This window comes from Primulina tabacum, chromosome 7, assembly GCF_025594145.1.
Source record: "Primulina tabacum isolate GXHZ01 chromosome 7, ASM2559414v2, whole genome shotgun sequence".
Lineage (NCBI taxonomy): Eukaryota > Viridiplantae > Streptophyta > Magnoliopsida > Lamiales > Gesneriaceae > Primulina > Primulina tabacum.
This window is the reverse complement of record NC_134556.1, coordinates 25822402-25835664: the sequence shown is the minus strand read 5'-3', so window position 1 is coordinate 25835664 and position 13263 is coordinate 25822402. Positions and strand designations below refer to the sequence as shown.

Genomic DNA, 13263 nt, shown 5'->3' with positions numbered 1-13263 from the left:
AGCTTGTAGACTTGTCATCCTTGAAGAGCCAAGTTGTTTACAACTTGGTTGGTGCCATTCATCAATCTCTTGAGATTGACAGGTAAATTCTAAAACACCCTATGTATGATTTTTGGTGTTTTATTGTATTTGTTACACAATATCATGAGGTGGCCGAAAATTTCTTCATGAAAAATCAAAACTTTTAACTTCCGTTGCGCTTCCGATCACCGTAACCGATCCCCTTTCAAATACGTGTTTTTCGAGTACAGCTGACAGTGGATTGCGAATCGAAGACATTGTCAAAAATTGTACTGAAAAGTAAACATATAAATGTTAATGACTATTTTAAAATATTTAGTAAGATATAAAGTATGGACTTTTACTTTATAAATGTTTACTCCCATTGTTTTGACATCTTTCACTACCCTCTAGTGAAAACGGGAAACTCCTTTCCTCAGTAGGTACGCAAGGTCCAATTAGCGAATAATGATCCCGTATAATATCAGCCAATCACAATTCCTAAAAGGTAGTTTCCAATTGCATAACCATGCCGCCCTCTACGTAAACTTTTGTCTCACGTTTGATTAGGACCCAATAATATGACGTCGTTCATCTTTATGTGTCAAGTCTTACCCATCGTTGTTGAACCTTAATGGATGGTCGCCATGAGTTCCCTCAATAATATGAGCCGAAATCATGGGAGTTCCACGTAGTTCACATCACCATGTCAATGGATGTCACAGCTTTCCGGCACCCAGGGCCCCCCCAATAATATGAGCTGAGCCCCGAGCACGGGTAGCGTTCATCATGCACCCATTATCGATGGAAGACATGGAAATTATAAACAAATTTATAATTCTCCTTTTCGGGCTTGATATTATTTTTGAATCTTATTCAAAATGAGGGTTTTTAATTTTGAAAGGTTTTATCATTAATTTTATTTAAAAGCTTGCCATGTTTGATCGTATGTTTGCCGGATTCATGCAACTTTGTTATTATCATAATAATAACGCACATACTCATTATTTATAATATATCATGCATATATTATAAACAGTAAACAAAACAAGGATGATCAATCGCCCCAATACTAATGGCCCGTGTGAGCTAAACACGGGCCTAGGTCTAATCCCCTAGGTAAATGCAAGAGATGCAAATGCAACTATTACATATGCTTCCAATATTTACATGTCTTTGATCTTCATAATCACCAAGACCACCATCTTCCAATTTTGATCTTCCACTATACTAATATTTACAAATAAATATCAATGACAAATAGGGATACATCTCATGGGGGGTGGGAACGGGCCATAAACCAAGCCCACTTTAAATTTGATAATTATTACAATCATTCAACACAAAATATCCTAGCATACACCTAGCAAATTGGGCTTGTGCTTTTGATCATCCTTCATGCATAATATCACATATCATACACCATCAATTAATTATCATAATAATTAATTGATCCAATATTATATATCTTGATCCAATCACTAACCGCCACGATTATAAACTAAATTAACAAAGTATACAAACTCCTTTGTCTACTTTCTAATTAATTTATTTATAACCGAATTTCTTGTAAATCACCATTTACTATAAATAATTAAAGTCCAACTTCAATTATTTATTTCATGAGAAAATATTTGCAACTTTTGTAAATTTAAACTTAAGGGCCCAAAAAATCATTTTTCACCAAAAACATTTTGGCACATTTAAATTTCACAAATATGTTAGCCATCACATGGCCCAACAACTTCAAGGCCCATGACACTTTGATAATCCAAAACACTTTTGGAAACCCTAGTCGTCATCGCCGTCGTCGGAGCTCTGTTGCCGGATTCCGGCCAACAAAAATTTTTTCTTTTTTAAAGAGGGCGTTCGAGCAGCCCCTCGGGCTGCCCTTGCTACCCGAAATGGGCAGCAACAAGCTGTCCGAAATCCCCACTCAAAAACCTTGATTTTTTGTTGCAAAATTTATCTCAAGCGGTTAGAAATCGACCTCAATATAATATTATGTATTTGCTACACCAAAATTGTAACCATAGCTCGGATAACACTTGAAAGGGGATCGGTTACGGTGCCGGTAGCGCAACGGAAGTTTCAAAAATCATATTTTATAGGGAAGAAAACCGAGCACCTATTAGTGGTGTAACAAATACAAAAACACAAAATATGTCATACATAGTGTGTTTAGAAAGTATACCTATCAATCTTTTGAGATTGATGTTTGGCTCCAACTAAGGTGTAAACACCTTAGCTCTTGAATGGCAAGAAGATCTACAAGCCTCCTCCTTTCTTCAAAATTAGGCCCACAACCAACTAACTAGAACCCTTCTTATTTTTCACTAGAAAAATAAGAAAATTTTTCAAGGAGAAGTATATTGTTTCCTCAAAAATTTAAGCACAAAAATTTTGTGAGAATATTGAGTGCAAGTTTCGGCCATGGTGTGTAGGAGGAGTGAAGGGATTTCTTTTCTTGGTGTTTTAAAAAGTAGTGACAACATTTTGCATGCCATGCAATTTTTTAATAAAAAGTATTCCTCTACCCTTCACCTCCCAAACATGCTTTTGACTTGGGCTTGTAACAATTACAAGGCCCATGGACTTTATTTAAATGTCCTCAAACACATTTGAGACAATTTAACATTTACTTGATTTTACTCAAGCCCACTAGTTTAATAATTATTTCTAATTGGGCTCTACTAGGCCAATGCTATTTAATTAATCAACCACTTGAATTAATTTAATTATTTGGACTCTACTGGGTCTACTAGTGTTTAATTAATTCAACACTTGAATTAATTTAATTTAGTCCATAATAATGTTTATGAAAATCACAATTTTCAAATACATTATTTATTTGGCCAACTTTTAATTTAGGAACACTTCCACAAATTAAAAGTTACATTTCCCTCATAGAAGTCATACTTCTATTTTTCCTTACGCTTAAAAACTCCTTTATAAGCCGTTCAACACATTGAACTATTTTACTTCGCAACGAGATCTAGAAAGCTAGTACTTGTGTGGTCCTCAATGGTTCATTGAAACAACTAGCAGTGGGTTCACATCTCCAAGTGATTCGGACTAAACATGTCCTTATATGAGCATACCCCAATTGCTCCATTCTTACTTATCAACTCCTTGATAACAAGAACGTTAGAACTCAAGTCTGATAGTACCCAACCAATCATGTTAAAAGCCTAGCACCATCGCTTACATGATTCCCTAGGTATCAAATGATAGTGTCTACAAGAACCATTCAATTATGGTTAGCGTACAGTACGATCCTTTCATCTCATATATCCCGACCGATTCGACAACCATTGGTATATCGAGAGTTGTCAATGAATCGATACTATGTGTCATGTCGTAGTTGCATCGATGGTGTAATCTATGAAACTCATTTCATAATTACCATCATATTCTGATCAGAGATTTCATACTACATACACATGAGATCACATAGGATATCCATACCCAAAGGTAAGCGGTGAATCCCCGACTACAATGCATCGACTCCTATATGTTTCGACAAAACACCCAACCTTGCCACCTGATGACCCCATGAGAGTCGTTAAACAAGTCAAAGTGTAATGCTAGCACATAGAGTCTCAATGTTGTCCCGGGTCATAAGGACTAATGGTGTACAACCATAAACTATGACGTTTCCACTCGATAAGTGAGAACCACTTGGAAAGTCCTTTATGGAGGGTTGTTTAGTGCATTCTACAAGGAGCACCTATCTGCATGTTCGGACATCACAATGTCCCCTACCAATGAAACATGGTACTCACATCGCAGATACTAGTCTCGAACTCGAGCGGCCTATATCCTTCTTAGCGGCGGCTGAATCGACTAGGAACTGTTTACAATATACAGTATTCCAAATATGAGTTTCATGATACTCATCATATGAGCATCTCATATTCTTTCTACTATTTGTATATTCAAAGGCTTTATCTATGCAACTAGCATGGGTATACAGATAAAGAAGTGCCAAAACAATAATTTCAAATATTATTAAAATAAAGATTGTTTATACATAGAGTTTAAACATGAACCCTCGGCCAACACTTGGCTCGACGGGCACCTACTCTAACACGTGTGAGTCTTAGTTTGAATCATTTTGGTTGCATGAAGTCTGCATTTTGTTCATTTCATCTTAAGTTATTGCATATGATCACCGCTCACTGAGTTGTATGAAGGCTCAGGAAAAAATGATGGAAAAAGAGAAAATTCCACTGGAAGTAAAATTTAATAGAGACCACTTGGCAATGGGCGCGGTAATTCTTGACAGCCTGACCGCCCCGCCACATGCAGAAGCGAAGGAAGGAGTTGGGCAGAAGATCTCGCGCTAGGGCGGTAATTCTTGACTGCCCAGCGCGAGCACAACAAAAATAAGATGTCCAGGCAGAACACCTCGCGCTAGGGCGGTATTTCTTGATCGCCCCAGCGCGAGAGGCTGAAGAATAAACAGAACAACTTATGCTAGGGCGGTAATTCTTGACCTCCTCAGCGCGAGATGCATGAGAAACGACCAAAACTGCTGAAGTTCTCGCACTCGAGCAGTAATTCTTGACCGCCTCTGCGCTAGTAAACAAGGAAAATTTCCTAATTGGCTTGTATTCGACTTGGAAGGTGTGTGGCTGCACAAAGAAACCCTAGGGACAAAAATTCAGCCACTTTTCAGCGACCACAAAGTTGGGAAAAGAGAAAAGGTTTGGAGAAAGCTTGGAGTTGCAAATTTCAAGATTTTCGGGCAACATTCTTCGCGTTTTCGTTAAGTCTAGTATTTCTAGTTTAATTCATCTCATTAAAATATTGTTTTACTTAGTTTGATCATGAATTCTAGTAGATAATTTTCATTATTTGTTGGGATTTAAGGGGATCCTACCCCGAAACCGAGTTTAGTTAATTCATCTATCGAATTTTGATTTATTCTTGATTGTGCTACTATTTTCATTGCCTTGCTGAAGCGTAGCTAATTTTAATAATGATTTCATATTGCGAGTGAGTTCGAGAGAATAACCCGCGATAGGAACGAGTAGCATAATCCGTGGATTTAAAATTTACATAGAAATGTGGAGTCGGATACACAATGATAGCCATAGTCCAGTAGGTCGAAAGCTAGGGGATTTTATAGAATGACATGCAATTCGTCTTTGATAAATAATTAAAGAGATCTAATTACTTCACTTCGTTGAATTAGTTTGTCTTAACTCTAGAGGGCGTGTTCAATTGGATAGGAAATCTTGTCGAAAGCATAGACGAATTAAGTAAATTAGTGAGGGGTAGATGAACTGAGATTCCCAACAAATTCATTTCTCATTGAATCTTTAATCAATAATTTTATCTTATTTATTTCATCATTTAATTTGTGAATCATTTTGTTGAGCTTTTATTTAATAACCGTATTAGTAAAAAATCATCTAAATTATCGTTGCTAAATGTATAATAACTAAGAATAACAATTGCTAAATACAGTCTCTAGAGTAGCGATACTAGTACTATCGTACAATATATTATTACTTGACATCATGCACTGGCGATTATTTTGAGGTTGAATATTATTAAATTTTACTAAGGATTTTACAGTGTAAGTTTTGCTCGACAAAATAGGATGTCCGGGCAGAACATCTCGCGCTAGGACGGTATTTCTTGTGAGGGCTCGTGCTCCTGGTTAATTTTTAATTATCAAACAACCAGGATTTATTAGCGTAAACAGTGCAAAAGAGTAAAAATTTCCATTTTGGGCCTACATAAATTTCGGCATGACCTCCCCGTAAATAGGACATACCAAAAAATTCAAAACAACACAACAAAACCTTTATACTCAAAAATAATGTCCAATAAAACAAACATAATACCAATCGCACACAGAGCCGGCAAGGCTCGATCGCACCAAATAGGATCCAACACTCAAAATACAACCATACAAATACACGAGGCATCTCCTCGGCAAATGACTCAATATATAATATAAATATCTGGAGACTCCAAACTCAAACCGACTCACTGGGTTCCACTGGCAGACGCTCCGCCAGCTGCATCAGAACCACCTGTATAACCTGCTATGGAATCACAAAACAAATCACAGCAGCCCCGAGGGACAGGGGTCAAACCCCAGTACGAAGATCAAATAAATTACAACATAAATAAATGACATGTAATGCAATCAATGCAATGTAATGTATGTAGGGTACCAATAATCTCAGGTATCAAACTAGATCCAAAGAAACGATATTAACAACTGTGGCCACATGTGCCAGGGGTGTGACGTGTCAAATACGCCCTCGGCCCTGCACATCTGCGTCAGGGGTGTCAGTCTGCAGAACTGCTCGGCCCTTTCGCTAGTCATCAGAGGTGTGACGCTTAAACGCCCTCGGCTCTAATGTCTAAATAACTCATCCAAGAGTAAACAGAGATCTCGGAAACAACGGAGTCATGGCTCGATATGAATGCGTGCTCAACAATGCATATAAATTCTCAGATTATTCCAATATATTTAAAAACTCACATTTATTTTTAAAAATGAGGAATAATCCTAAAATATACCCAAACAGCACAAAGAGCACATAAACACACAGTTTTCATAAAATCACATCAATTTAATTACACGTCGTTATAGACGCTGTAAAGAATCGATCAATCCGTACCTTAACCTTCAAATTAAATTACCACAATAGTTTATGAACTCCTCGGTGCTTCCTGGCTACTAAAACCTGTGGAAAATAATTTATTTTCATCAAATAAATATTCAACTCTTAGCCAAAAACAAATTATTTATTCCAACTTGTACCTAAGTTTGGTTTTAAGGTCATAACTCAACCAAAACCTAACCAAAACACACTTATCATACATGGCCGGACTCCTAACTCAAAATCCCATATTTCATCAGATGACATCAAAATGAAATTCAATCATCTCGACACTGAAAAATGCCCAAAACCAGCAACCATGAGATGCAAGGTCTGTGACCGATTTAGTTTAGCCACTTATGAATATAAAATACATATCTAACTCATCATTGACTCAAATCGATATCCGCCAATTGGAGATGAAATAAAACTCAAATATATAAGTTTTCCTAGAAGAAACCATTTCCAGAATCCTATCAGATAAATGCCAGAATTTACTAGAATATGCCACTACCAACGCAATTCGCGGACAACAGTCTGTACTGAGCAGTTTCGGAAAAATGAGCATAACGACCTCAATTCTTAATGATATGTAACAAATCTTATATCAATACGAAGAAAACGCATAGCTCTACAACTCTTATTTGAATCACAACTCCAGAATCCGAGAGCAGAAATGTCATAAACTCGAATTAAAGTAGCTACTCTGCACAGCTCCAACTTAGAATTCTATTTTGACACATTTTAGTAGAAAAATCATATCAAATCCGTTTTTAATTGGAATTCTATTTTGTCAGTGGCTATAGAAAGCTAACACATAGAGCTATAAGTGCTATTTGAACCAAAAGTCAAGATTCTTAGTGCAATCCACACAAAAACCCGAAAATCAGAAGCCAAAAACCTGCAACTCGAAAAACAGAAACCAACTTCTTCCATGGATAAAATTTTGAAAACCTAGGCTTAGAGATTACCTTCAAAAGCTTCCCTTGAACTGAAATAAAGCTAGAATCAACCTCTTCACACTCTAAAGAACCAAGAAAAATAGAAATCAAGAAGCTGGAATGGAAACGCAGCAACTTGGAAGAAACATGGTAACAAGAAACAAGCTCCTCTATGATGATTATGGCAAGGACAGTTGAGGGACTTCTTGGGATAACTTGGGAGAGCTATGGAGACCCACTTCCTAGCAGCCAGAGGCGACGAGTAGCTGCTCACGATGGAGAAGAAAAAAAATGGATGGAAAAGAAGAGACAAGAAGAAACGAGAAACTTAAAGGAAGAAATGGATTGGGCTTGGGGCAAATGGGATTCCTTATAAACACATCTCCATATACACATATACACATGTATTTAAATGATTTAGCCCAATTTCTAGAATGTGACCCGTTCCAAATATTTACAACTCCTATGAGCTATTAAACATCGATATGTATTTTAATATCGTCTATAATTTCGATATTTTCTAATACATATTTTTAACACACAAGTATAATTATTTGGCTTAATTATTTTAATTTAGCACTTTAAAATAATTATTTCTAATTTTTGCCAAATACTGAATAATTAAATTTGGGTTCTCACATTCTCCCCTGCTAATAAAAGATTTCGTCCTCGAAATCTAACGCACACAACACTTATACACAAAGTGGTTAAAACATTTACCACTTATAATACATAGGAAAATCTGAGTACATGGTGTTAATCATCATATTTTCAAACAAGTGAGGCCACTCTTGACGCATTCGAGCCTCTAACTCCCATGTAGCTTCTTCTATCCCATGTCTACTCCACTGCACCAAAACCAAAGGAATCGTCTTGTTCCTTAGTTGCTTCTCTCTGTGATCAAGAATTTGAACTGGATGCTCAACGTAACTTAGAGAATTATCTAACTCCACATTCTCGGTACTCAAAACATGAGATGGATCTGGCTCGTACTTCCGCAGCATAGATACATGAAACACATCGTGTATCGCAAACAAACTCTGCGACAAGTCCAAACGATAAGCCAAAGTGCCAATCCTCTCAACAATTGCATACGGACCAATATAACGTGGAGCTAACTTCCCTTTACGTCCAAATCTCATAGTACCACGAAACGGTGATACTTTCAAGAAAACATAATCGCCAACCCGGAACTCTAAAGGCTAACGCCTTTTATTAGCATAACTTGCTTGACGATCCTGGGCTGCTTTCATTCTTTTTCTGATCAATTCAACTTTATCTTTCATTTCTTGTACAAACTCTGGTTTAGACATTTGTCGTTCTCCCACATCTTCCCAACAAATCGGATATCTGCACTTTCTGCCATATAAAGCTTCAAATGGTGCCATACCGATCGTTTTCTGAAAACTATTGTTGTAAGAGAATTCGACCAGAGACAGTGATTCTTGCCAACCACCCCGGAAATCCATTACATCTACTCGTAACATATCCTCTAGAGTCTGGATGGTTCTTTCTGATTGACCATCTGTTTGAGGATGATAAGCAGTGCTCATGGCCAACTTTGAACCCAGAGATGATTGCAAACTACTCCAAAACATCGAAGTAAACCTTGGATCATGGTCTGATACTATGTTTATTGGCATACCATGCAATCTTACCACATGATCAATGTACAATTTTGGAATTTTCTTGTAAGTACAAGTACGGTCATATGGAATAACATGGGCTGATTTAGACAATCTATCAACAATCACCCAAATTGCATCTCAACCACGATTAGAACGAGGTAAGTGTGTCACGAAATCCATAGCAATGTGCTCCCAATTCCACTGTGGTACTTCAAGACTATTTAACATACCGCCAGGTCTCATTCGTTCATCTTTAACATGTTGGCAAATTAAACATTTAGCCACGAAATCAGAAATTTCCTTCTTCGTAACTTCCCACCAATAATGAGCTTTCAAAGTATGATACATCTTTCGATTTCCTGGATGAATGCTATGTCTACTACAATGTGCTTCATGTAATAAAGCTTCTTTCTTTTCTATCAAATTAGGAACCACAAGTCTCCCATTAAAGCGCAAACTACCATCTAAGGCAACACTGAACTTATCTGACTGATTTGTTTGAACCAATTCTTTTAATATATGAATGTGTGGATCAGTTCTCTGTGATGCTTTAATACTTGATATTATCTGTGGCTCGATTTTGATAGATGAAACTATAAAGTAATCTCCACTTGTTTGATAAGTCCATCCTGATGTTCCCAAATGCTCGTAGACTTAAGAAATATTCAGAGATGTCAGCATAGCGTTTTGAGCTTTTCTGCTAAGTGCATCTGCAACTAGATTCATTCGCCCTGGTTGATACTAAATCTCACAATCAAAGTCTTTAAGCAACTCCATCCATCTACGTTGTCTCATATTCAATTCGGACTGTGTGAAAAGATATTTAAGGCTCTTGTGATCAGAATAAATTACAAATTGTTCACGGTACAGATAATGACGCCATATTTTTAACGCAAACACAATGGCAGCCAATTCTAAATCATGAACTGGATATCGAGTCTCATGTGGCTTCAACTGTCGTGATGCATATGCAATAACTCGCCCATTTTGCATTAAAACACATCCCAGTCCATTCAGAGAAGCGTTTGTACACACAACAAATCTCCCTGAGCCTGAAAGTAAAACTAACACTGGAGCTGTTGTCAACTTTTCCTTCAAAGTTTGAAAACTTGATTCACATTCTGCAATCCACACAAAACGTCGATCTTTTTGCGTTAATTGGGTCATAGACATTGCAATAACAGAAAATCTTTCAATAAAACGCCTAAAATACCCTGCTAATCCCAGAAAGCTGCGAATCTCAGAAACATTTGTTGGTGTTGGCCATATAATAATAGCTTCGACTTTACTGGGATCCATTGAAACTCCCTGAGCGGATATAACATGACCCAGAAATACTACTCTGTCCAACCAAAATTCAAACTTAGGAAATTTAGCATATAATTGTGCTACTTTGAGTGTTTGGAGGACTAGTCTCAAATGTTCTCGATGCTCCTTCTTTGTTTTTGAAAAATCAAAATGTCATTGATAAAGACAATAACGAATTTGTCTAAAAATTCTCGAAAAACACGATTCATCGAATCCATGAAATTGCTGGAGCATTAGTCAATCCGAAAGGCATGACTAAGAATTCATAATGCTTATAACGTGTCCGAAATGAAGTTTTAGGAACATCTTCCTCTCTAACTCTAAGCTGATGATATCCAGAACGAAGATCGATCTTGGAATACATGGATGTACCCTACAACTGATCAAACAAATCATCGATATGTGGGAGAGGATATTTATTCTTCACTGTAGCTTTATTCAATTGACGATAGTCAATACACATCCTTATCGTCCCGTCCTCCTTCTTTACAAACTGTAAGGCCCGAGACTTTATTACTGTAATCGGAGATTAATCTGAAATGATTTATTTATTAATCGAGATGACTATAAACAAAACGAATCAGACCGGAAGAACCGAAAGAAGATTTGACATGAAGTACAAGAAGAGTCCCGCGCACATGCGCGACAGGTATCGGCGCACATGCGCGAAAATTACAGAAGCATCGGCGCACATGCGCGAGATAAGGCGCGCATATGCGCGACCCGTCCAGAAACTTTGGCGCATATGCGCGAGATGAAGCGCGCATATGCGCGAGTGGTTAAAGCCGAGACCCGTAGGTCTCGCGCATATGCGCGGATTGTGTCGCGCATATGCGCGAGACGTGTTATGTGAAGGAGTGCGCCACTTTCCATTATGCATGTAACGTATAGAATATGAATCAGATATGATGTTTCTGCTACAGTAGGCATTGTATAATTGAAGTCAGATTAAAGAATAGACTGGTTATACAATTGTTATGATTTTCAGAGTTGAATTGATTGAGATTTGATATCAGAGTTGAGTTATTACTGATCTTAAGTGTACCGATATTAAGATTATGAATTGTATTAATACTGATTATGAATTCTGGTAGTATCTATGTGATGTTGAGATTGACGGGGTTATCGAGACTGTATCGTTATGCCGTCGAAACATCAGTTTATTTAGATTGATCAGATTCAGTAATGATTTCGATTGTATCGTGATATCGTTGATATGAATTAGATTGTACCTTGTTCAGATATAGATCAGATTATGTATTGAATTGAGTATTGATCAGAACAAGTCTTGAATTGAGTTATATACTGATATGGTATTTATGTGACTTGTCATTGCCAGACTGGGTATGGACAGATTGGAATACAAGACTTCGTCTTCATCAGACCGAGAAGAGAAAGATATAAATCGATGTTAATTGGGAGATCGACTTGAGTTAGATTTTACTCGAGTTTTCCTAAACCACATACTTGTATTGTATTGTTTTTATACCTTTGTGTTTTAATGATTATGTTATTCTATTGAATTAGAAATAGAAAGCAGAGAGCTATTGAGTGAGAGTCACTGACAGAGGGGTTAGATTTTGACAGTATAGTCACTGACCCATTGCACATTGTCAGACTAGGCTTAGTCTTGGTAAATACGCCAAGGCACTGGACGTTTGGTGTATCGATATGCTTAAGATACAGACATTGTTCTTATTGTAGATTATTCGATACAGCTAGACCAAAGTCCAGAAATAAGAACGTACCGCCACTGCGACTGGTTGTAGTAGGTGGGAGACTTGTTACGTTCTTATTCACCGGGATCCCTAGATTAGAATGAGAGATGAGTCGAGTCTTAGATATTGAGAGTAGAATTTGATTTACAGATCCGTATTGATTTATGTTTCGTAGAGAACGATTCATGTTTTATTTACAGACTGGTATTGATACATGTTGTTTGATTATGCTACATGTGATAAGATATAATTCATGCTTTTATGTTAATTCAATTAACTGCATGTATACATTATTTATACTGGGATTTATTCTCACCGGAGTATCCGGCTGTTCTCTTGTTTGTATGTGTGCATGACAACAGGTGGGACAGGATCAGGGTCAAGAGGATGATGAGAGATTGAGATTAGAGTGGTGATTCCGGACTTGGATGTAGACTTGGTTTAATACTGGAAATTAGTAGTTGAACCTTAGACTAGTTTGAATAATTGTTGTATATTATTGTACTTTTATACTGAGATGTATATTAGTTAAATTCCATTACGTTCCGCGCTTATATTTTAAAAAGAAAAATTTTTAGACCATGTTTATCTTAATTGATAATTAAATCCCAAAGATGATTAAGAAGATGATTAGCGTCCGGGTCCCCACACAAACAATACTGGAGCTCCCCAAGGTGACATACTTGGTCTAATATAACCTTTCTCCAGTAAGTCTCGTAATTGGTCCTTAAGTTCTTTCAGCTCCGCTAGAGCCAAACGATACGGTGCTCTAGAAATAGGGTTCGTTCCTGACATTAACTCAATACTGAAATCTATTTCCCTTTGGGGCGGAAAGCCGGGAATTTAATCAGGAAATACATCAGGAAAATCCTTTACCACAGGAATATCTGAAACTTTCAACATTTCTTCCTGTGTGACATCAACTGCATAAATCATGAATCCTTCATTCCCTGCCGATAGCAATCTAAACATTTCCATTGCTGACACTAATGGAATGCGTGACTAAGAATCATTACAATAAAAGTTCCACTTATGGCCA

At 37.1% G+C, this 13263-nt stretch overlaps 1 protein-coding gene and 1 long non-coding RNA gene across 2 annotated transcripts; both read right to left on the bottom strand.

The window, feature by feature from the left end:
• Window positions 1–5747: 5747 nt before the first annotated feature.
• Window positions 5748–7858, bottom strand: LOC142551196 (uncharacterized). The gene is made up of 3 exons (XR_012821530.1): window positions 7601–7858; window positions 6648–6713; window positions 5748–6059 (listed from the first exon to the last, which is right to left on the bottom strand). It is a non-coding gene; the product is annotated as an uncharacterized LOC142551196 (long non-coding RNA).
• A 428-nt stretch (window positions 7859–8286) lies between these two features.
• Window positions 8287–8712, bottom strand: LOC142550630 (uncharacterized). The gene has a single exon (XM_075659707.1). The coding sequence runs from the start codon at window positions 8710–8712 to the stop codon at window positions 8287–8289; it is 426 nt and encodes a 141-aa protein (XP_075515822.1).
• Between the last annotated feature and the right edge of the window lie 4551 nt (window positions 8713–13263).

Coding starts and splice junctions, on each gene's coding strand:
- LOC142550630 (XM_075659707.1), bottom strand. CDS start 8,712: ATGAGATTTGGACGTAAAGGGAAGTTAGCTCCACGTTATATTGGTCCG.